Genomic DNA, 25,661 nt, shown 5'->3' with positions numbered 1-25,661 from the left:
CCGATGGCTGTAACAATTCGATTTCAACATGAACTCAAGAAATTCAGGACATATAATATGTCTTACTCTGCGAGTTGAATTTCAAAATAATTTAAAAATATTTAAAAAAAAACAAAGTATCGTGGTACATATTAATTTTTAAAGTAATGTCATCAACACCTTGTATTCCCAGGCGGTCTCTCTTCCAAGTACTATTCGGGCTCAGCGTTGCTTAGCTTCAGGGATCGGCTTATTCAACGTAATATGGCCGCTGGCATTGACTCTTCAACTTAAACGTGAAGTCAAGAAATTCAGGACACATAATGTATTTTACTCTTCGGGTTGAATTTCCAAATAATTTTAGTACTGTAAATATGTTTGTAAGTGTATGTTGGACATTTTAAGATGAGAAACAATATACGGCGCTTTTCCCAAATATATATAAACATATATATGTCTAAAGCTGAACTCATTCTATAATCGTCTCTAATGTCGCTTTATAATATAGTCAACTAGCAAAGTTATCGTGATAAAGTTTGTAATAATAAATAGAACTGATTCTATTGGTCGGGTTATCGAGTACAAGCTAACCTAATTATATATGGTAAATGCAAAAATCCCGTAAAGAATCATTTATTTTGATATGATGATCATAAGATAAAAGTATGAGTAAAAAGAACATAGAAAATGAAACATAGAAAAATGTGGTTCCATCCGGGATCGAACCGGAGACCTTTTGCGTGTAAAGCAAACGTGATAACCACTACACTATGGAACCACTTGTAAATTATGTTTCGTACAGGAGTATATAGGGATGAGGAAGGCAATAATAAAAACCATTAATAACCTGCAAAGCTTTACCATTTTCATTTGGATGCACGATTTTTTTAATATGATCTAAAACGGAAGATAAAGCCGCCATAATGAGGACGTACAAGAAGCATTATTAAAAGATAAGTCTGCAATAAAACTACATAAAATGAAATTTTTTTAACCATGCGGGGAGTGTTTACAGTATGTACAGCTATATTCGTTTTTTTTTTAGTAGATTGTTGATTAGTACGCGAAATCAGTATCCGCAGGCTTTATATGGATACCGTGGCGCCACCCTGACAACACGGCTCGTTGGTCTAGGGGTATGATTCTCGCTTTGGGTGCGAGAGGTCCCGGGTTCAAATCCCGGACGAGCCCATTTTTACAAAGAACGGATGAATCTAGTCCAATATTCCGCTCTGAATGAAAAAAAAAAAAAAAATGAACAAAATGAAATAAATGTCAATTTAACCATAACTAAGTGAGTAAAAATCAATTTGCTCTATTGTCTATTTTACTCAGATTTGTTCACTATTTATGTTACTGTAGAAGATCTCTTTGACAAAAGACGATATGCTGCGAATACCGTCGTTGAAGGGATTGAAAAAGCTTAATAGAATTTGATGCATTTACGAACGTTTGAACGTGATTTGGCCGAATACTCAATAATTTACATAAGGTTTATTTTCTTAGCATTTACCCTGAGTAAGCTTCTTTAATAGTGAGTCGAAAAATCGATCGGCCTCGAAAGGTATCTCCTAACTAGCATCTCTGCTTGCAAATCAGTCATGTTAAAATTAAATGGAAGTGCTAATTATGTTGAGTATCACTGAACTTAATGGAATGATTCGCTAATATTTAATCTAAGTTCTCACCTTTGCAAAAAAATATGAACAAATGACACGACGATAAGCTTGAATATCAACTAGTATGTCGGCAAATTATTCTTAATATTAAAAAGCTTGCTCCTTGCTGAGAGCCGCCTTCAGTGTTCACGTTTTTACATTAATTACATTTTATATATAGACAAACTTTCAAATTTTGTTGGACCTTTACTGCTAAATTTAGTATATTCAATATGTTCCTTAACATCATAAATCCCATATCACAGTGCTTATTCAACGTTTCCTACTCCCTATTATCGCTTTCCGTTAAAATAGCTGTTAAATTGCTGAGCCTAGAAAATCTAACAAGTTTAGGTTTTTATTTACTCATAACTTGTCGTTGATAAAAAAAATTGAGACTCCAATTAACATGTATGTCCTCGTAGCTTGTGTTTAAAAATGTCTTCTAATAAGCAACTTGTACTATACTCCTCACGAATTTACGCTTACTGCGCATTTTTAGTAACGCCTTATATAGTCAGTATTATAAAATATCTTACAGTGGGTAAAAATGATCAATACAGCCGAAGTAATGTGGTTGTCTATACGGGGTAAAAACTAATGTAGGGCTGTTTACGCGCGGCCTAACACGAATTGTGCTTCAAACTGCTTTCTGCTAATCGTTCATTATTTTAGATATTATCACAGCGTGCGAATAAATACAGATATGTAACACGAACTTCAGGCGCGTGAAAAATATTACTAATAGCAGTCGCTAACTGCATATATGCTGTGACAAATCAGGTATTATTTTCAATACTGGACAAAGAATGATAAGGGCAAAAGCGCCTTTAAATTAAATAATTCTACTGTACGTTCGTGAAGCTAGTCTAAAATATCGCCATCGGTTACCTAAGATTTGAAGCAGATGTTTTGGTTTGTAATTTTATCGTAGTCTTTCGTAACACCAGTGGTTAGTTTAGAAAATATATTATTTTGGAATCAACCTTACGGCAATATTTACTTTCTTGTTTCTTGGTCTGTTAATCAAAAATTATCAGAAGAAAACCTTGTTCTCTATTGCAAATTATTGAAAACCTTTTAACAATGTACAATTCATTTGTACATACACAGGCAAAAAACCAAGTTGCTCAGGTCACGTACAAATTAGTTTTAATTAATTTGATTACAAGATCACTTGAATTGCGCTACTCATCGAGGTGACTCGGTGGCGCAACGGTAGCGCGTCTGACTCCAGATCAGAAGGTTGCGTGTTCAAATCACGTCCGGGTCATTCCATTTTTCCACACGATACATCATTTTTCTTTTTATAAATATTCATAAAGTCTTGTTAATCCTTCGAAGACGCCAATATGAAGAAAACGATGATCAAAATGATCTAAAGAGCCAATCAGGAGGCCGATATCTTGGAAGACATAGGCGCTTTTCTACTAAATTACATCGATTTAGTATGAAACTACTTATGGGTTTATTTTTAGGAGTTAAATATAGTAATAAACTAATTGTTCCTTTTTACGAACGAAGCTATCAGTAGCGTTTGCACGGTTACAATGATGTGGATACTTAGAGAGATAGGAGATATCACTATAACATCTTTTCTCTCGAGTAATGCCCAGGTTGCAGAGTGCCTGAGCGAACCAAGCCTGTCTTTTCCTATATATATAAATACGCCTTGTTTTCTTTGCGGTCTTCACAAGGAGCTCTCTAAGAGCAGACGTGGCGGCCTTCGTGTAGTGCTCGTGATGAAGGGCCACAGGGTTTGTCTTTGCCATCCGCTTAGCTTGCTAGCAAAGGAGGCGCCATTACTAGCTCACCTGCTGGTATCGATTGTCAACGATATCATATAGTACGATATTCGGATGTCAGCGTTCTTTTTTAAAAGGGCCTAATTCTTTGTTGCATATCAAGTACGCGGAATTGAGTAAATGAATGAAGTAATGCGAATTCTGAGCAAAGGAATTCGCTTGTATCGAATTAGCGATCGCTGAGTAATTAAAAAGGCTGATATACCGAGGTGCGAACAACGGGCGTTGGTGGTATAGTGGTTAGCATAGCTGCCTTCCAAGCAGTTGACCCGGGTTCGATTCCCGGCCGACGCACGTTTTTCTACAACATCAATTTCTTTTTTAAATCAAAGAAGCTTAGGGTGTTAACTTAGATCTTAGCCGAATAAAATATTAAAGATCATTGCTTTATATATTATTATTCTTGTACGTACTCTAAGACTTACAGAAGTTTATTTTTATGGCTCAATTAATTGTCAACAACCTAAACCTAGACACCTTTTAAAGGCCGAAGATTTGCTTCTAATTAGGCAGGATTTTAGCCAAGTAAACAGAAAACTAATTGGCTGCTTATCATATGTCGTTAGATCACGTGGCAGCCATTTAACACGGAAGACCGAGTGTCGGCAACAATTGCCAGTATTCTTGGCAATGGAGCATTTGCGGCGATAAAGGGAGACCAATAAAAAAAAGTCTAAGGAAAGCCAATAATACACAGGTAGAGATTATAATGGGTACGGTACATAACAGGCAAAGCCTTTTAGGAAGTACAACAAGTGCTTGAAAAGCGCTTCACAAAATATGGCTTTAATCGATAAAGCTATAGTTATCAGAAGAACACTATTTTATTTACTCATAAGGATTATAAGTGCAAATAAACAGCTTAATAGCAATACTATATTATTTGTCATCAAAGCCGAACGTCTTCTGTCAGTCACTACCAAGGTCATCCCTACTCGAGTTTCGTATCGCGATACATAATTCGATGTATTTCAGACGCAGGACAAGTAATGCAATGCATGGAGGTCTAGAATTAAGTTTTTTGTATTCAAACATAACGGCTTTAGCAATCGTTATAATTAGTACCTACAAACAATAGCAGGAATACTTGTATTTTTGTTAGCTACATTACCTATTTTAAACAAACAGCTGAACCTATACTGACACACTAACAAATCATTAACAATCAATCTGAAATTTAATAGGACTCCCCTATATAGAAAGAATTAATAATATTTCAAGACGAATAGAAACATGTAGGCCGGTTTAGGATACAATTGAATTTACTAATCATGTAGTTAAAACGCACGCATTTGGTTTGTGGATTGCTCTTCTACGTTACTGTTGCGTTGCTAGTGAGCACACATAAAACTTCTAAAATGTACCTGTATTTGGAGGGTTCTAGCCGGTAGGGAGAAGTTACTGGTCAGCTCATATCCTTCGGTGTATAGGCATTCGCGCCTAATTTGCATATAGAACTAAAACTTATCTAACTACAGTTGATTTCATCGATATACTAGAAATGAGCTAAGAAACATATTTAAACAAATAACTTGTTAGATTAAGCAGAAGTAGTAATTCGCTGTAGTTGTCTTAGTTTCCTATTGGCCGAATTACTTTTGGGAAAGGAGTGAGCTGCATTTACTGCTCCGCTAATAAACAAGGTATGATTCTGTTAGAAAAATATATGAAAAAGAAATTATATGAATTCGTTATCGATCACAGCGCCAGCTCAATTAAATGTTTTTGTTTGGAAATCCAAGAGATCCTCGACATTGCACTAAAATACTAAATCTTCAGATATACTTCGAAATATATTAACTTACGTTCGGCTCCTTTTCGAAAGGTGCAGACCAGAAAAATCCTTCAAGTTCACACCGCAGAAATAGAATACATGCGTATTATATAAAATAATCGAACCTTTAAAAAATAAAATAGCGTAGATTACTTGACTAAAATAAGTGATTCAATTGTAGTTCTTAGAAGCGTCTTGTATAAACTTCCAAGATCCAAAACAATCGCAAGATACGATAGCATTTCCATGGAAAGAAGAATATCCTTGCAGGAAACTGAGTCAATGAATAGAACGATACATAGTGTCTAGTCAGGATCTATGATCCATCAACTGGGCGAATCGTGTACGTGCCGCGCAGCAGGCTAAAGATCTCGTAAATTCACACAGCACCTTTACCATCGCTGGCAAAAGCATTAAACTGTAACGGTTCGGCAAATTATTAAACCCTTCCATCATCAGTTAGAACCTCGTCCTGAACAGGTAGCGAATTGACGTTATCTTTAGAGTTAGTTACCAAGCGAGATTATGGACAGGAATGAATACATAGGTAATCGCTTCTAGGTGCTCAAGTTCTTTTTAAAGTTTCTCTCGTTATTATTGCACTACTATCGATTCAAAAATAAAGACAGGAAAAGAGATCACTTTGCCATTCAGAACAAGCAGATTGTAGTGGTCATGTCTGCAAAGGATAGCTAACAAATTAGGATTCTATTGCACAAAAAACGGTTTGTGCAGAAACATATCGCGTGAGGGCTTCGGCGAACGGTTTTTATGATTATATGTTGGAATTACTTATGCGCACTATAGCGATCCTAGTAACGTCGATGTGTCCTTGCAGAATTTGCCTAGTGAATACTGCACGTGTCGTTCTTAGGTACAATACTATAAGCTTGTGCCCGCGCTTAATTTTATATGTAACCGCATTTTTTTTAAATTTTTTTCTCCACGTGTATAACCATTTGAAAGTGCTTTACAATTAAATTGACTTTTGCACAATATATATATATATATATTTGACTCGTACGTTGAAAGTTTAAAATAGCCTTGCGCGCGGAATCCACATGATGACGTTTATGACCTACGATTCCAATTCGATCTCAAGATATCCTCCGTAATCTTAGAAAAACAAGAACTTCAGCAACTAAAAAAAAGTAGAACATTTAGATTATCACGAACAATAAAATCAACTTCGGAAAATTAATTAAAACATGTATTATTAAGTTACGGAAAATGTATGCTGCACAAAATGGCAATTTAAACGAATAGAGGAACAGACAGGTGATATGTGTTTAGCATAACTAATTGTACTGTAAAAGACGTGATTTTCATACTCCCGTAACAGATCGGTTACGTGCAGAAATCCTGGCTGGTGAATGGAAAAAAGCTCACTTACTATAATGGGTAGTGGATCATTTTTTTCGCGGTCTGTTGAAATACGAACTGGCCAGTGGTCGGTCGGATGCCAACTCCACGTGGTGTTAACATTCAACATACTAAGAAATAACAAAGCTATTCACGGGAAATCCAAAATGGCGATAAAATTCAGTTTATCCAGACACGCGATCCCCGAGTGGCAAATTAGGCGATGATGGCATCGTTTGTCACTCGACGTCCGAACAAAGGAAGATACTAAAATTGGCGCCCAGTAGCTATAAACTTGTATTATGTTATCCCTTTTCTAATAGGAAGGCCTTGATATTCTCTTGCATATAATACTATATAAAAGCAGTTAGTTCTTTTCACCAGCGGTAAATCAGTTCGTTTGACGTATGTTATGTATTCAACCTATCGGAATCTCAGTGCGAAACTAGTTTCAATATGTTAAACCCTAGCAAAACACCATAAAATTATTTGATTTTAATTAACTTTCATAGTAATCTTCAAAAACATCCATTTACTATATCGTCAACTCCGCGAAAGGTGAAAGTAGGTGTCAAAATTCATGCAGTAGCCAAAATAGAGTAGTTAATCTACAAACAAGTACTTATATATAATCGATAGTTTCTAATGGTCTAAGAGATGCTGAGCACATTGAAGACCACTTAAAGTGACTACATTTTTTAAAGTCTGCCATATCCCGTTTGAATTATTAGTTCCTTTAATCGCAGCTGTCGTAATCACGAAATATTTTAAAGTTGCGCTTATATTTTCGTCCGTAATTACTAGGAATGTTAAAAAAAAAAAATAAGAAAAAGCAAATCTCACAAGAGCTATGATTTATTATTATGACATTGTATCTTATTAATATTCAGCAAATTTTCTAGAGAGTTTGTCAAAACATCTACTGCCACTGCAATATATAAACAGTTCGAAAATTAACGGTCCTTTTGAATTGGTATTAACACACCTGTCCTTTAAAGCAGCTCCGTCAGGTATTAAGGTTAATATCGGGCTAAATACCCAAAAGACCACAGTTGCCCTTTTCCCATAAACTCAGTTCGTTCGACGCGCACAAAATCAGCCTGAATATATGGAGTGTTTTAACAAATTACGCGACGATATCATTACCATGGCGACGGACGTTGCTATGCATTTCCAACTTGAATTTTCTGAGGTAATTTATTCGTAGATATCAGACTGGACCCATTCGTTCCAAACGTTTTTCTAGCTGCCTATTCGCTTTCCCACACCGCAGACACACCGGTGCACCGTCATAGAGCCCTACTATATATGTATATATATGGCCTTTACTCAGTTTTATGATAAGCAACCCGCACAGTATACCAGACATTAATGATGTCCCGCGGCCCTTGCAAGGATTATTGGCCCGCTGGCATTAGCACAATCGCGGTCCTTTGTTGATTACACTATGCCAACTCAAACCGGTGCCGCCGCCAGAGGTCGCTGGACTAGACAGTATTTATTATATGTAACAGTAGCTAAAACAGCGAAATCTCCGCGTACCGAACGTTGTCTGGTAGCAGGCGGCTAATCATTCGGCTTTAAATAAAAGTTCAATAGACAACTGCATATGTTCTTACTAGGTTGGTCGGCCAGGCCAAAGGTAAAGGTTACTATGACCTCATTTACATAGCAAGTATAAAACACGTTATTTGAGCTTTTTTATTATGAGCTGAAACGGATACTGATAAAACTTGATAGCTATGCGTATCTTTGTCTCACATGTTACATTGAACATACATATCAAGCCCAGCAAGATCCGTTAATTTTTATTGGATCACCCCTATTAAATTTTTTTAAAATGAAGACCTTTCGAAATGAGATGTACAGCGCTTCTGTTTAGTTATTGTCTAATGTAAACTCGTATGTCACACTTGCGCCATTCAGGGTCTAGTTTAAATTCCAAATCTGATAACACCTACTTCAGGTGAAAAGTGTTAATACCTTTTGAAATTTCCACTCTCGAGTCCTTCGAACACTGCTATCCATTATTCGAGAGAGGGAGATGAAGAGATTTGTATTATATTCATTGACATTAGCGGATATAGGTATCATCGCTACTTATTTCAATATGCCTTCGGTAGAAGGCAATTTCCGCCTAAGGTTTTTTCACAAACACTAACGGACGTTTTTTACTGGTTTTTAAAGTTTAATTATCAATAAGAAGTGTGTGTTGCTTTAGTTTAGTGGCGATACTTTCACAATATTTTTTGCGTTACTGTGCGCTAAGCTATAGTACTTCCGTCAGGCACTACCCCAGGGCAGATAAACGTGCGATTTCATTTTTACGTAACGATAAAAAAATTTAGACTTCATAATTTCAAAACGTTAATTTATGTAGAACCAACACCGTTTGATTACATTATCTCACAAACGAGCTGACTTCGTTACAGCGTTCAAGACAGAGCATAAAACAGGGCGGAGGACCTTTGAAAACTTCCCAGTTGTTTCATTGTAAGCCTAAGGCTACGAGGTGGGTCTGCCGAATTCAATTTCGATTGAGCCGAAAACAGGGAAACGTTGACCGAGAAGCTGCGGTGCTGTATATAACTGAGGATAACTAAAAAATGAAAAAATAACGAAAATACTCTTATATGTGAGATTTAAATATATTAATAATAACGTAATTATCCAATAACTTTAAATGGCAGAGTAAGATCTAAGTGGCTTCGATATACATCGGCACCATATATAGCAAACGGAAAAATACAATCATTTGAAACATTACTTACTTTAAAATTTGGTCTTAGTCGATCAGCGTGCTATCACTGCTACACAGATACAAAGGAAGATTTTAATGTGATACATTCTTGTACACGATTATATGATGTTTTAAAAGTATTGTAGACAAGTTTCGACTAACTCAGAGACGGCTAAGTCAATGATCTACTCAACACTCCATTTCTGCCATTCGAAGAATCTACTCTTCTTTTCTTGTCTTTAACGTAACGGATTTTCAACGTCCGATCAGCGGGGGTAGTAACAGTATTCAGCAAGCATCACACCACTCGGAATAAAGCGCCACAGAGGCCAAAGCTGGAAACAAAGGCAAACAAAAGCAAAACGTATCTATGTGAACACTCTGAATAGTATTCAATGGACTACCTCTCTGCAAAGATCTCAACGACTTCTTTCATGAACTCGGTTGTTCAAAAGCAGTTTGCAACGGTCAGGCCATGGAAGTGAGTGTTCTTGGAGAACTATTGATGAGCTAAGAAATTATAACCTCATTTGTTTTGTTGAGTCTTCGAAATACTAGCTGTTACCGTGATTCGGTTGCGGGCAACCGTATATTAGAAGCGGTCAGAGGCTTTGCTGCAGCAGTCGTTCCGAGCTCTTTGAAATGGCATCGTAAGGTTAGAGCCCCGCACAGATCAAGCAAATTTTCTTGAAATAATGGGAAGAGCAGCTGAGCGATACCGAACGATAAGCTGTGCGCACACAAACATCACGATTCGATGAAGATTGTCGTCGGTGATGTGACTACCTGATATAACCTGCATTCCTCTTGTGGGTTAACTGAAAAGCAGAGGCGAAAAAAGATGCCCATATACAAAAAGAGGGGGTCGATGTGTTTTATTTAAGATAAATAAGAAAAGCAATGCTGTCTCAGTGGTCGATATTAGCATGTTCGTCACTTTCAGTCCGGCAAAGGATGCCACTGCCATACTGTTCAACTCTTGTCAAGTGACCCTGATCGGGCCAGCATGGTGAGACGAGATCTGCCTTTAGTCTTGTTGTATGTTTGCACGGTTCAGTAGAATAAATGGCAAAATCATAGCTACTTCATATAAGACACTTCAGATTAGATAGTGGATTTGTATAAGATGGCCTTGTCTTCTTCTAGCCAGCAGCCTGTCGAAACCTGCGAAGCTACTTGTCTCCTAACTCCGATCGGCCAGCGGCTATGGACAATCCGCTCCAAGGTCATTGTGCTATCACCCTTAATAAAAGCTATGCAGCCGATAGGGTCAGGTAATCCAACATAGTGGAATTGTGATTCGTATTAACAGCACGAAAGGTGTACTTCCGATTCAAAACAGACCTAGCTTATACTTCTTCTGTCATTTCGGAGTAATAGTGTTCGCGAATATTTTTTCCTAGAATAAATCTAACACATGTAAATTCGTTAGAACATCAAAACTTACCTGTTGGTCCTAATTTCCAAAGCACGCTTGCCTGCATAATGATGTAACTCGAATATCAAATAACTACGATTCATTGTGCTACTAAAATTCGCATAGATGCTCCAAAAACTAAGCGGACATCCCTCTGTCCGTTTTCTTAGGGTTTCTGTGACATGCAGGCTGGACGCAGCTTCCTTCAGACACGGATTCGATTGTTCCTGCGTTGTACTCTTTTACCAGACGCAATCTATGGGGAACAAATGGCTGAAGGCTCTTGTACATACTTTCCTAATTATAACACTGTATAACCGTATTGTTGGTTGCGACCTCCAATGGCTTTGCTATTGCAACAGTACTACGAGAGATAACGTTCGACGAGGGCAGAGCGAGGGTAAACTGTGGTGTTTCCTCAACAGTTAAAATTACCTGTTTCACTGGAATATCATGAGGACCACCTTCGCGGCAATTGTTCATCCGTTGCTGTTATCATTTCCGAATCGGTGCCTACCCGCTATGCTATACTGCCCCTATACGAATTACAACGCTGACTAGGAAAGAGGATGGCAACGAGTTTTCAGCGAGCGCGCTGCTAATCATCTGTCTTCATTTGATGCGCGGAAACGTTATGAACTCGCAGTTAAACACTGAACTGAGCAAAAGCTGCTCTATGCAACAAGCGAGAGAATGTGGGAACCAAAAGAAAATTTAAATCTGCTACCTTCTATTTCATCTAGAAACGATTAACACGCCATTTGTAGCTAGCTAAAATTTAATATATTTTTTTCAATGCAATAAGGGAATGTACGTCACGCACAACGTCCGGCTCTGACACGCATACTACTCAAATCTCTCATACATTATGAAATCAAGACACGTTTTTTTTTTATCAACATTATTGAAATGTTACTTTATTTATTCTATTTGTATTCAATCCAACAAAATATTTCCATTATAATAATAATTATTATATTTGAGGAATTCATCACGTTCGACGTAATTCTTCCCTCTGTGCACCTCACCTCTTCAAGCAAATGATTTTACATAATTCAAAAGAGTATATCATATATTATTGTTATATATCGTTATCTTCTTCTCTTAGTCGCCGTATTCTCATATATAGTATCGTTTGTTACACATACAGTTGTTCACGTCTGCTCATCTGGAAATATTTGTACAAAAAGTAAGAAACCCAAGAGTCAAGCACGGAACATTGTTTGTGGCCGTTTCTGTTGCAGAAAATTTGTTCAAATAACAGTCCCTATTTCTTTTAACCTTTCCAATCAGCAAACGGGTAGATTCAAAGAAGTGCGCCAATTTTTTTCGCTGCAGCTTTGCTCTTACCACTGAAAGCTATCCGCCAGCGAAACAAAGATACACGTTAACGTTACGGACGAACAAAAAGCACATTGTTGAAAAATTAATGCTCTGTAGCTAGCTTCGGTAGAAAAAATCGTTGACAACTCAGGATTAGGCTTGCAGGGTCACTCTGCGGATGCGCATTTCGTCTAGGAAAATGGGAAGGACAGCGAGCGAGAGGGGAAGGCTCACGCCAAACAATGAATGCACAACCAGCTACGCTACAAACTATTGAGCTTCACCAGCGGATCAACCAGCAAAGCAAAGTATATTCAATGTGCGCAAAAAGTCGCGTCCACTGAGAACTTCGGGAGGGTCGATATGAACAGTTTCCGGCGATGAGCCGGTCCTCGAACTCCCAGACAATTCTATCTTGCGTGAAATACATCGTTTGCTAGTCATCTATCTTGTTTTTTTTATTCAAAGCATGAAATGTAGGCTAGCAACAGTGATACACACAAACACAGGCTTTTGTACAAAGCCAAATATCCGCCTTTCTCTCCCCTCCCTTAATGTTGCTGGGAGAAAACTGTAACGCCAGGATTTCAACCTGTTGGTTACTTCCCAGATCCGAAGACTATCGCATCATCATCATCATTATGAGATCAAGAATCTGCATTGTCATTACCTCTCGTAATATTTCTCGGTCTTTTCATACTTCATGTGCTTCAATTCCTCTGAAGCATTAAACATAAAATATCAAATACTGTCGACTTTTGCTCAATTAGTTGTCTTTGTCCTCATCGTTGTCCTTCTTAGCCATTTGTCGCAGTTAGCATATTATAGGTATAGCTGGGTATCAATCAGTATGCTTTATTTCGTTTAGCATACCCAAAAATGCACCGTTGTTGGGTTATGGCGGTGTTGTTTATTATCGTCACAGGAATTCACTTGATATTCACTAAGAAACAGCAATGACCAGCTCGTATTCACTGACCTTAAAAATGACAGGAGACGCCAAATAACTAATGACGTATAGCACAATGTGCGCCTATGAAATCGCGCAAATAGCAAATTCGCGTAGATAACGTGAGCACAGCTAAAACGTTTTCGGAGCCTTCTCCTGATTGCAGCGCCCGCCGTCAACCACAACAATATCGTCCCGGCTTACATTCTGTTTACTCTTTATCTGTTCGTCTACTCTATTCAGGTTTAGAATATATCACAACATTTGTCGTTTTGATCTGGTAAGTTGCTACGTTCGTTCGTAAATGATTACAATAAATTAATTATTAATAGCAATCATAAAGTTCTGCTTATGAAACGTAAAAAGATGTCGCTTCTTCAACCCATCAAAACGTATTGGTTCATGGTACGCTTGACGAATTGAGATCGTCAGTCGTCTACGTCCACGAATTGCGTCGTTTAGACGTTTCAGTATTTTGAAGATTTCTAATCCATACAAAATCGCTCAGTACACATCTCTTTCGTATACCATCGTGGACACACGTACTTCACGTACACGATCTTGCACCCACTTTTCCTCTCTCAATTTTCTATTTCCTGTGTTTATTAAACCTGTTCTTCTTCGTATCGTATAGCTTCTTTTGAAGTTATCCTGGTCTCTTTTTCCACTTTCTGGCGTTGTGGAGGCGTGCCGTAGGATGTAAACATGATTAAATATAAAGTATATTAACATCGTAATGGGTGGGATTTCGAATGAAGTACTTGAGGTAATCAAACTGAAATAGGTCTTCCGAGAAGGCTCTGCACCTGCTACAAAGACGTCGTTTCTATTTATAGAAAATCATCATCGCAAGTACTTGTCGGATACGCTGACTGTCTGTCTGTCTGTCTGTCTCGGTTTGCGTGCGTTTTAGTGCCATTCGAAGTTCCACGAGGTCTCGCCAGACGTTCTATACACAAATATACAAACGGGAATATAAATGTATACATAATTTGCGTTATCTCTTTACAAGAACTGTATAAGTGCGTCGATCTCTCATTGCTATTAATACGGTTATAGGACTAAATCTTCTATTCGTGTCCCTAATCGTTGCATGTTTTTCATATCAAACAATATAGTCTCAGAGACAGTTAATCTTTTGCTGCCTTCTTGTGTTCGGATGCCAGTTAATTTTGATGTCTATATCAGCGTAGCTCTGTTGTTGCATGTCACCCTGCACTTTGCGCAAACGAGACGGCGCAATTTTATGACGATATTGCCAATTTTTCCGTTCGACGAAATGTACAACTTGGAGAAAAACACACTCATTTCTAAATTGTACAGGTGTTGTAACGATATAAGTGTTAACGGCGTAGATGAATTTACGAAAGCTGTAGTATCAAGGCCTGCTTCCATCTTTCAGGAGTATACCTCTTCTGCACGGGGCAATCCTAACGATCGGAAAGGTGCTGAATCGGACTGCACTCATACTTTACCAATCGTATGCGTTTGTATTCATAGTATTTGAGACGTCGATATGGGCTGGCCTTGTTTTAATGGATAGCCTTAGCACATGGAAAGATGGTGCCTCTGGTAGATGGGGTCAAGCCTGAGTCCAGCTCTAGGCCGATTGAACTTCACATGTTACTTTCACACATTCACTCACGTCAAGTTTTTATGGTATTTGCACCACCAACTTCGTATTTTTTCTAAAAAAGCACCCATTTCTTAGGTTCCTTAGATTTAGGAAGAGTTTTTCAGTTTTTTTATGTCGCTGATAATATTCATTCATTCTGCTCACTCACTCCTTTCTGTTCATTTAATAGTGGCCCACGTACGAGCTGCTACATGAAAATTTGGCACCTTGTGTATTTTGTTGTGGTATAAGTAATTTCGTTTACCCCATTTTTATATCCCAACGTATACTATGTGTGGTATTTGTATATATACGGATGCTTCCACGTTTTTTTTTCATCTTACTTGGCGTAGAGTGACTTAATGTAGCCGGTTTTGAAGTTCTGTCGATTTGATTGAGTCTCTCCATCACCCAACTATAAACTGGCTTCATTATGTAATACTTGTTGATGTGGCAAGGACGGGCTGCAATTGTGTTTGAATATCATAAGTACATCGTCGTTCGGCATTAATAGTTACCATAATACATGCGTAGATACATTGGAATGTTACAGTAGATGTTATACATAGCTTAATAGGCTAGAGACTTAGTATACATAGGACCTCTTGAGCACAGCAGGTGTCTTAGGAAGTAGAGCAGTCCCCACTGGAATCTGAAGTAGCAGATGACGTCGAGAAAAATCAATAGCATAAAGGACAACAGCAGTGTCGTAGCAATGATTAGAGGCATTGTGAAGGCGAAATGCGGTAGCTCAACGGGACCCGGATGGTCGGGAAACGCTCCGATGATACCATCGCCGCGAGCTGTCTGAAAGACGAACTCCGCCGGATGACTGAAGCCCAACTCATTGTACGCCTCTACAAGCACCTTGTAATAGCTTTCGGGTTTGAGCCCGGTTAACTCGACACCGATTAGATTCGTCCACGTGTCCACGATGATCTCACGTTCTCTGCTCGAGTGCGACTTACGGAACTCAGTGGGACCGTACTTCTCCACCTGGAAATAAGTAACGCGGAAGTACTGAATCTCCTTCCCGTTCGACAGGGGCATCGCCCACTGTAAATCGTAGCGTGTAGGGTATACGCTGAAATTGGCGCGCGTCAAAATTAGCGGCGCGTCCGGTACACTCTCTTCGTTCGTGTACACGGGCAGAATGTCGGACGGCGGGCCCTCGCCAACCTGCGAGCGTGCGCTAAATTTAAAATTGTACTTAGTACGTGGCATGAGACGATCGATTGTGATTGGCTTGCCCATCACTTCACCTTGTTTCTTGTCGAACGCCAATGCCTCGTCTGTCCCTTCCATCCACCATCGAATAATGTACTCGATAATTGGCATACCACCATCATCAACAGGTCGCTGGAACTCTAATGTTACTGTTGTTGCTGATACTCGAAGTACGATCGGCAATTGAGGCTTATCAGGTCGACGTGCCTGTTGGAGTCCAATACGCAGCGTGCTTTCGCCAAGCTTGTTTTTAGCCTTGCAATCATAGATACCGAAGCGGTCAGGTACGAGGTCGGTTACGGTAAGGGTGGACAGAGCGGGCGCCTCGTCCAGTGTGAAGAAGCCTGCCCGCGGACGCACCATTTGCCCACGGAACCACCACTCGACAGTGGCGTTCGGAATAGCCGAAATATGGCAGCTGAGCGTAGCGGGATTCGCATCCCATGTCATCACGGGGTTCTGACGGGCGACCAACTCTGGCGGGAAATTTACGGTCAAATGACCCACTCGCTCAACTTTGTCGGCCTTGTTCTCCGCAGAGCAGTAGTAGAGCCCGTCGTGCTGCCGACTCACGGGACGAATCATGACCTGCAACACGTTCTCGAAGCCCTCGGTGCGTCGCGTGAAGAACACCGCAGAATCCTCTGGTGACAAGGACAATAGCGCGCCCTCCTTTCGTATAGCAATATCAGGCTTAGGCTTGCCTTCGGCGCGGCATTCCAGCCGTACTTCTGATAGTGCGTCGGTTGTCTTATTCTCGAACAGGACGATCTTGGGCCGCACAATGACGTCCACCCGAATCTGCGCCACGTCCTGACCGGCAGGGTTGACGGCATGGCACGAATATTCGCCTTCGTCTTCACGTGCCACGTGCGTAATCTCGAGGACGCCTGTCTCTGGTGTCACGCGAAAACCGACGACCGACGAGAGATTGCGTCCGGGGAAATCCGTCCAGTAGTACAATGGTTGTGGATACCCATTTGCGGAACAGTGCAGCCGGCCGGCTGCGCCTTCCGTTACTTCGGCCACTTCAGGTAAATCGTTAATTTTCGGCGGCGTTAGCACGTCGACGGTAATTACCTTGCGTTGATATTTGCCAGTTGCAGTTACCATCGCTGAAACAATAAATTTGCCACGATCCTGTTGCTGTGCGTCTTTGACCTTTAGACCCGATGCAAGCACCTCGTAGCGAGGCTCGTTCCGTACTGAGATGTCGTCCTTCAACCATGTCACGGTAGGGACGGGGTTCCCTCGTACAGCACAACGGATGGTCCCTGTGAATGAAAACAGTTACCATAATCATCATCAATAAGATAGCCGTCGGTATTATACATAGCGGAACAACTCATTGTCTTATATTGCACTGTAGAATAGGGGTTATCCCAAAAAAGGATTTGCTACGCAATGCGAAGACCTACGGTTATGCGACGAAAAAGCCTGAACCAAGAACAAAGATGTAAGAGGAAGCTGCAGGCTGTTTTGTCTCTTACGAAAGTAGGAATGCAGGGAATATAATGTGATGATATTAAAAAGAGGGGAATTCCAATAACTGGATGGCTAACCTTCACCATACTTCATTCGACTTTCGTTCCTCATGGCGCACATGCACAGTTGAACAATATAACTTAGTTTCACCATTGTAGCCTTGCTCATGCGAAGTTATTTTTCTTCAGCGTTCTGTTTTCATGTTTAGGTTTAATCACCTGCCTGGTGTAGCGCGTATCCGTAAATATCCAGTATTCGCAACTTACCTTCTCTGCCGATAACGAGGTTCTGTTTGAGTGGACAGTCATCCCAGCTAATATCATGGAAAAAAGTGAGCTTTACTACGGCTCGCACCTCGTCTGTGTTGGCGTACGTAGCGACGCATGCATATTTGCCAGAGTTTTCAGGTGTTGGCTTCTCGAAAGACAAAATTAGATTCGAGCCAGAGTCGATTGTGTGGATAGCTCCAATGGCGCTGTACTCCTGAAGCTAAAATATAAGTAATGACAAGAGAAACAGAAAATTTTACTTTATTTACTTCTCCATGAGAACTCGGAACGGCAAACTCAAAATGTCCAATTTGTCCTTCATTGTTAACAGTGGTCGCATACAATCAAGACTCTACGGATAAGAACCTTCAGCACTACGTTGTGCGAAGCTTGTGCGGAAAAGCGATGCCTACCATATGATTCGGTGAAGAGCACAGAAAGAAACAAATATTGTAATATTATAAAAAATATAATAATAAAAATAATTCACTGAAATTCAAGTTGTTTTAAGTAACTGTGATAACTAACTAGAATAACTCTTTCTTGGTCATTGATTGCAATAAGGCAACCATTAACTGACCCAATACCTTATACATATGCGATATATCCGATCAATCGCACTCTGCCAAACTTTTCGGTATAACGGATAATTGCTCTTCGCAATGGCAAATATATTAAAAAAAAAAAATCGGTTTGCCGAGGTGCAAAGGGGCGCAAGTTAATTACGAGTAATCGTTGTAGAATACATGCACAATCTTATCACAAGTAAAATCGGTTGACAACGCAACATTAATATACGTATATATTTATACAGCTCTTTCACTATGGGTAGCAATTTTAACATGATATCATTTCTAACTTTCCTCCCCGAGAAACCTCCCAATCGGAAGCTTCTTCTTTCAGTTTCTGGTCAGAAAATTTGCAATCAGCCCTTCTAAGTTGAATACTTTCTACATCAATTGTCGAATATTAACAAAAATAACTACAACATGAGAGTCGTACAATAGCTTTTATGTATGTTTGGCAAAACAAGTAATCAGATGCAGAGCAGAAATACTTGAAAATATACCGCACGTTGCCGCTTTGGTCTTCAATGAAAAATTTTACTTCGATCTGAAGGGTAGAGTGAATACTGATTAGCATGGCATATGGCAATTAGTATATTTTACCTGAGGCCCTATCCAGCGAAAGTTGGCATAATCTCCTTCTCCTGGACCGGCTTTACAGAATAACGCAAACCCCTGCTCGGCAGGTTGTGTGTGATTTTCGCCTTCAGGCTCGATGATTAGCCGGCCCTCTCCGCATACTCCCGGAGCAAGAGGTATCCATACGGTAGCGACGCACAGCAGTAGTGCCCTCACGAATCGTGCGATCTTCTCATATCGATGCACTCTTGATATGCCGTTCTTCATCGTTGCAAGTCAGAAGCACTACGTTAACGAGCTTTTATTCTGTCAATGCTACGGCCAATCTTTGTTGTTGTAACTCCGGGATTGCGGCGCGGCTCAGATCCAACTGCAATATTATGAACACACATCAGAAGAAGCTGTGAAAGAAAGGAGAGGGTTCCATTAAATACTGATTAAATAAGGTTGCCGTGGGAAAACGCTACGAGCACTTCTTTTTTAGTTAGCGTAATTGAAATATCAGCATCATTTTTGTGCACATAGGTACAGCTGAGGTTGCGTACACTCTTCATTACGTTAACTGACCTAGTCATAGAGCAAAACACTAAGGACGACACCTAAACACGACCGATCGACTTGGATGCGCTAACTACGCGTTTCGTTCTCGCCACAGCTCAGTGGCAATTACAAGACTTGGCATTTATTGGCAGTCACGTATCCACGACGGGTATGGACCCACCCACTATAGCCGAGACATGTCGACCAAAGCAGGCCAGTCTAGTCTTCTCATAGCCAATTTGTGCCACTAACGCCTCCTGCGTCCATGCCTTCATCGTTAAGTAACACCTCAGTCGTTACAATCATATATATAATGCATAAAGCGTATTTTATTACTATTATCATTATTTTGACTCCGATACACAGACGCACCCCTACATGCGGTTACATGCACTACTCGTACCTCTTGTACACTATAAAATCAGCATTAAGGTTTCTTCTAGCGCAGGTACGGAACAGTATTTTTTTGCAGAATTAACACCAACCAACGGTGGCGGCACAATATAAATAGTTATAGCACGCACAACGTACAACAGAAAGTAGCGTCCCGCTTCACAAAAGCGCTCTAGCCCACTGTCAAGCCAATTAGGTAACCAGCCGCGTCCACGGACGATTCACCACTGAACCGTCTACTAGCTGATCGTGGCGTCTACTTCTGATCTTCAGCTGAGTGAGTTGACGACAATTCTATGTAAATTTTATACTTTCATGCTAAAAATGTACAACTGACGGGGGTGGTTGGGTCTAGACGACAACAAACTGCAACGGGGCACCGGATATGGGGGAGAGGAGGAGAACATCAGATTTGATTCGTTCGTCGGACTGGAATAGTTCGTCGCCGCAGCGTCGAGCCGACGCTGTGGCTTAAGAGTGAGATAGCAAAATTTTAGTTACCGGAAATAATGCTTTGGGAACGGTGGTGCATCAAGATCTGTTATCGCTTCTACTAAAGCTATGGTAGCCTGTGCATAACGTCGAGAAATCTGTGGTTGCAGGTGTTTTCATGCTGTTCAACCGCTCTCACACCTGCTATAATGACCACTGAAGTATTTGTACGAAAAGGATAGCGACAACGACGTCGCCGCCGGTCGAATAGTCGGTGGCCGTTTGACGTTGATGGTAGCGTTGATAGTACTGCGGCTGCCATTCAACGCGGCTTCGCTCTTCTACCCACCCACAATGGTCACCGCGGCAACCAGGGAGTCAAGACGACACAACGCAAACAGATCACCTCATAGTCATCACGCATTGGAACGAATGTGATAGGAGAGGACACGGTGATGCCGCGTATAGAGAAATATGTCATAATAAGCAGCTAAAAAAAACCGAACAGAAACGCGTGAAGGGCTCGAGGGAATAGTGAGTCGCACAATTTGAAGGAGTGGAATAATAGTGCACATGTACACTAACCTATAAATTATGAAGATTAAGCTGGCACGGGCAGATATTATGATTTCATGTTCACCTAGCGAATTTTGATATAAAGGATTCGATGCATTTAGTTAAGTCAATCAAACGTTAACATACACACAAACAAAGACCGCCAATCGTATCCGCAGTTATCTATTTACTCAGATTGAGCTCAACGTGAATTACATAATCGACAATTTATCAGATATCACTATCTGGAAACAGATCGATCTCTATCAATATCGAACACTTAACAATACGATGCAGCACGATATCACTGCACACGAAACGCTAGTTATGAAATCTTATGATCCACTTCTTTCACATCAAACTTCAACCGACCATAGACCGCTAGCCTAAATCACCATTTTAATATAAAAATAAACAGTATCACTGCAAGTATTTAATGGAAACTATAGACACACACAAGCGAAACACAACAAGTTCTATGAATTATGTTAGTTCCTACTACGCAAGCGTACTGACTATGATCACCACCATAAAGAGCGACAGTGCACCCGTTATTAGATATATATATATATATATATATAGCTATCTTCCGCACATAGTTCGACTAAAATAGCTGGCCAGCTTATTGTAGAAGCTGGTGCGATCTGTACCTCTCATCAGAAATCACATTCCTTCTTTGTTCTTGGCGCCTCGATCTCCACTACGGGAGATCAGTCTATGCCCATATTTTCCGTGTTGACAACTGGGACGGTGCGTCTGCGATCCGTGGCACGAACAGCGACGACGTTTTCAGGCTGCCCGCGTTCTTCCTCGGAACGTTACGTGACGATGTGGCCGTTGCGATGTTTTTGCAGTAGGTTCCGGTCCTGTTCTGCGGCTTGATGGCCTAGGTGGGCGGTAGCCGCACAAACGAACTTCTAGCTCTCAGCCAGCGACCCGCCGGTCAAACGACCAATTATGCACCGCTCACTACACGAGAATCGATTCCTGGCGAACGCTAGCACCACTACGAACGTCAACCCAAACTATTCTTTTTAGCTGGCATTTCCGTTGCGCGTTTTCACAGCTCTGTTGATGATTAATTCTCGATTAGCCAGGATGTTTTGGATGGTCAGTCTTCTCGATGCTTTCTATCAGGGCAGTTCACAGTACCACTAGTTGAGTGGGTGGAAGCGATTGAGGGTTGTGGGAGAAGCCGCCCACCCTGGCCGTCGCTATCGGGCATCTGATGGCGGCGATGACTGCGGCTTTCGTTAATACTGTTGGCCTCGCCGACAGCTGCCGTTGCTGAGGCAACTGGTGTTGCTGTTAGTCAGAGGAACGAACCACTCTCTGAAGCCGTTCGGTGTGTGTCTGTCTCTCTGCCTGCCTGCGGCCTGTCGATTGCACAGAAAAGTCGACGGACATTGATGGCAACGGGAATGCCACAAGGATACAGCACGGCTCTTAATGATGACGCTGATCCCTGAGCGGGACAACCAACGCCGTTACTATCCTGGCGACTGACTGTTTCGGCGGAAAAACGTCGATGTAAAAGGTAACAGGGATTAAGCAAGAGCTCTGACCAACAAGATCATAAAGTAAAATACATTGGCGCTATCGAGGAGGCTATAGGGCTAACAGCAACGAGGACGAAATTAACTATTTCGTAACAGAGAAATGATTATGTATTTTACCGTTTTCGTCGCCCTTTCCTCTTCCATAACATGCGTTGGTGTAATAGATCTGATGACGGCATAGATAGTGTGTATACGCTATCTACACACCTTTCTTCTAAGTTGGTCGGATCTAACGGGAAAATGAAAATTACTTAAATATTCAAGCGAGCATGTATATGGCCATCGGTTTAAAAAATTATTTCCAGCCCTAATTAAAAAATACAGCAAAGTCAGAGCAACGTCAATAGAAGATCATTCTGTGCAGAAACAGTAGCTATAAAAAAGAATAGATGTATTATACGTCGCGTTAGAAATTAGGATAGCTATTAAAAAAGATCAAACCATTATACTTAGAGATTCATAGGAAAAGTGCCAAAAAAATGAAAACTAACGAAATTTAAGAATCTACCGAGTTATCGAAATGATCATTCTTAATATGCTTAAGCTATGAACTTTTGTTTTTTTTTTATTTCCATGCGCGAGGAAGTGTGTGTCCACAGACCACGTACATCTTTTTAGCTATCACATGAATACCGTAGAGTGAACGCATACCGTAGAGTGCAGTATATAAACAACTCCAATACGGCAGATATATATACCGAGTCGTTAGCTCACTCGGTTAATTAAGTATGTAGCATTACCAAAGCTTAATTGTTCATATGGCGTTTTGCTCCGTAACGAGCTTGTGCACCAGACAGAATTGAGATGATTCGTCAAAGCACCGCTCATAAAGATAGCACCCACGTGATTTGAAACGTCTACTATCTTTCCCGGTCCCTCACTTTATAATCTATGACAAATTGCCCATCAAACAGATGACCTTAAATCTCTCTCTACTCCACAAGTCCAACCGCCCGGTCGGTGCGAAGTTGCTTCTTCTGGTCGAGGCAAAATCATCGCTATCAGCTTCACGCTATCTCAGCAAGATGACAGCGAGAAAGAGGGCAAAAGGGAGAAAGACAATAAAACAAGGCTCCCAAGAAGCAATAGATCGGAACGCAGGAGGGAGAGCTGCACCGTATATAGCCAACCTGAGAGAGGGAACTAGTAGATCGCGAAGCTAGGCTGGATTAACTGAATGTGTCCATCTCTGGCGGCGAAACAGAGAGCGAGACAGCAGGCGAACTGCGCTACGACGGTTGTATCACCGGATGATCTTTAGCGGTTTGTAAGGAACGAGCAGCCGGCGAGTGCGAGCGATGCAGAAAGGAGAAAGGCAAGGTGAGGAGGATGTGAGTGAGCTGGCGCTGCTCACTGTAAGCATGTTATCTCGCCGAGTCCCTTTGCTCGCCGTTCTGCTGGTGATGGTGCTCAGCAGATGCTGGTGCTGTGTGGTATTGTGAGAGAGGGTCGTCCTTACAGCCGCAACTGCAGGCACGAGCAGAGGCTTCCTCAGTTGCTGCGCGTTCTGTGTGACTCTATTCAACTGCCTCGGTTGATTTGGCTAGCCAGCAATGTGCGCTGTGGCCAATGGTGATGTGCGGTCCGTCCAGAACAGAAGACACAGATAGTCAGTATTCTATACGATTAGTGACCTGTCACTGGCAAAACAACTGAGAGTGACTGACTTCCGCATTGCTCCCGTTGGCATCAGCAGTATTATCGTAGCCCGACAGTAGCAAGCTGCAAAACGAGGATCAGTGGTCCCGGGAATACACGCAGGCAAGCGGGCAGCGGTAGACTTCTCGAGATAGCCTCGGTAAGAGTAGTTCTAGGGAGAGCAGGTAAGCAACCAGGCTGGCTGCCTGGCAAGCCTTCAGATAAACAGCGGCATACTGATTTTTACTATAGACTGCACAATACGGTTATTACGACTGGATGACGTCGGGAGAAGCGGCACAATCCATGTGAGCTCCAGGGAAGCACAATTTGAAAAGCTCAAGTTCATGGCGTTGGGCCGACAACAAAAACACAGGTGAGGCTACTGCCTGCCTGTCGGGTCTCCGCTCTTGCTGCATATGAAGGTTGCGGCTGTTCAGAGACGAAAACAAGAGCGAAGTCGAAACGGTAAAGTGACAACGCCGATGGACTGACGTGTCTTTAATATCAAAAACAGCTGAGAGCAGAAAAACGAAAAGTGACCACTGTCCAGATTTATCACTGGAGAGTTCTGTTGACGCTGTGTGTGCGTGCCTGCGTTTTTCCAAACCATGTTTATGTTTTGTGTTTTGCCGGCGCCAGCTAAGTCCTTAGTTTCGTGAGTTTAATCGCGTGCCAGCATGAAATGATGACAACATGAAGCAGCATTAATAGTCGTAATCAACGAGTTAATAATAACTTGAGCGTGAGTCGAGATTTCAACGTAGTCTAGAGAATACCGTCCATAATAGCAGGCGAACAGGCAATTACGGATCCAGATCTCGACTGCGTGCTCCGTGTTCGCTATCCCCTCCATCGACAACGTGTGCTCTGTGTGATTGATGTGATAGCGCCCATTGGAATGCATTGCGTTGAATAGCAACAACGATTGTAGTACAACGGCTTTGGGAATTCATTTCGGTTTTTCGCCCCGGTAAAATTCTGTCTGTATCTATCGGTTGATTTTCGTAACTTTTCTACAGCCTACACATTCTTCCTCTGTGGATATAATTGTGCCTGATTTTTACTTACTCGTCAATAAATCTATGTGCCTATACACTTTCGTGCTTGATACGACCGAAATTAACGATTTTGGATTATGCGACTGGATGTTTATACGAACTGCTTATACTACATATTATTATCGATTACCTCAGTACGTCGTATATGTGCGGTGACTGATTTTCTTGTACGTGTGTTCGTCTTCTTTATTGGTTATTGTAGCGAATAGAAGCAATAACAGCAACCCCATCGTCGTGTTCATCGTGCTCACCAGCGTCGTCGTCGTTAACAAGTTGTCGTGTGTGATCCACAGTATAGTTGAAGATTTATGTCTATTTCTACCAATTTCTTAGCGTCTCGTTTATCATCGACCGTTTTCGGACGATCAACATCATTGTCAGGTAAGTAGATAAACATCAAGTATGATACGTCGATTGCGAACCAGTTGTATCCAACTGCATGCAGTCACTCCAGCAGCGACGGCTCCAAATGAAACATCTAGTTCTATATAGGATATTTGCACAGCTAGTAGAACGACACTGACAGTTCGTTTGTGAAGACTCGTTGTTACTACCATTGGATCCTCGCTGACTAGCTCGCCAAACGGTATTCTGCCATGCTTTGTAATGGCACGATTGCAGAAACCTGTCAAGTGAAGGACGCCGTGATGACACACAATAAGTAACGTTCGTCAGTGTGTTATTAAATCTTATGTAACTGCGCACCGTTTACTATGCATGCGAAAAGCATATCGC

At 41.1% G+C, this 25,661-nt stretch overlaps 2 protein-coding genes and 4 non-coding genes across 19 annotated transcripts in view; 4 read left to right on the top strand and 2 right to left on the bottom strand.

The window, feature by feature from the left end:
- Positions 1 to 684: 684 nt before the first annotated feature.
- On the bottom strand, positions 685 to 757 carry TRNAV-UAC (transfer RNA valine (anticodon UAC)). The gene has a single exon. It is a non-coding gene; the product is annotated as a tRNA-Val (tRNA).
- Positions 758 to 1,098: 341 nt separating this feature from the next.
- Positions 1,099 to 1,170, top strand: TRNAP-UGG (transfer RNA proline (anticodon UGG)). The gene has a single exon. It is a non-coding gene; the product is annotated as a tRNA-Pro (tRNA).
- A 1,668-nt stretch (positions 1,171 to 2,838) lies between these two features.
- Positions 2,839 to 2,910, top strand: TRNAW-CCA (transfer RNA tryptophan (anticodon CCA)). Its single transcript has one exon. It is a non-coding gene; the product is annotated as a tRNA-Trp (tRNA).
- A 754-nt stretch (positions 2,911 to 3,664) lies between these two features.
- TRNAG-UCC (transfer RNA glycine (anticodon UCC)) lies at positions 3,665 to 3,736 on the top strand. The gene has a single exon. It is a non-coding gene; the product is annotated as a tRNA-Gly (tRNA).
- An 8,348-nt stretch (positions 3,737 to 12,084) lies between these two features.
- LOC111260929 (fasciclin-2) lies at positions 12,085 to 22,096 on the bottom strand. Of its 2 annotated transcripts, none has more exons than XM_022834051.2 (4): positions 21,319 to 22,096; positions 18,773 to 19,149; positions 17,601 to 17,823; positions 12,085 to 17,123 (listed from the first exon to the last, which is right to left on the bottom strand). In XM_022834051.2, the coding sequence occupies exons 2-4, from the start codon at positions 19,013 to 19,015 to the stop codon at positions 15,193 to 15,195; spliced, it is 2,397 nt and encodes a 798-aa protein (XP_022689786.1). In that variant the 5' UTR covers positions 19,016 to 19,149; positions 21,319 to 22,096; the 3' UTR covers positions 12,085 to 15,192. The 2 variants fall into 2 exon arrangements, with proteins under 2 accessions (XP_022689786.1, XP_022689787.1); XM_022834052.2 differs by having other exon boundaries at positions 18,773 to 19,118.
- A 1,520-nt stretch (positions 22,097 to 23,616) lies between these two features.
- Positions 23,617 to 25,661, top strand: part of LOC111260931 (uncharacterized) — a 173,582-nt gene continuing 171,537 nt past the window's right edge. For 3 of the 13 annotated variants that reach the window (XM_022834062.2, XM_022834073.2, XM_022834053.2), the window contains exon 1: positions 23,627 to 25,307. The gene's annotated coding sequence lies outside the window, so the exon portion shown is untranslated. Of the gene's footprint in view, positions 25,308 to 25,661 lie in introns of all 13 variants that reach the window. The other 10 variants (XM_022834057.2, XM_022834055.2, XM_022834056.2 and 7 more) reach the window with 10 other exon arrangements.

Source organism: Varroa jacobsoni, unplaced genomic scaffold (genome assembly GCF_002532875.2).
Source record: "Varroa jacobsoni isolate VJ856 unplaced genomic scaffold, vjacob_1.0 scaffold_494, whole genome shotgun sequence".
Classification (NCBI taxonomy): Eukaryota; Metazoa; Arthropoda; class Arachnida; order Mesostigmata; family Varroidae; genus Varroa; species Varroa jacobsoni.
Note: the sequence above shows the minus strand (reverse complement) of the source record. Positions and strands in the feature narration are given on the sequence as shown.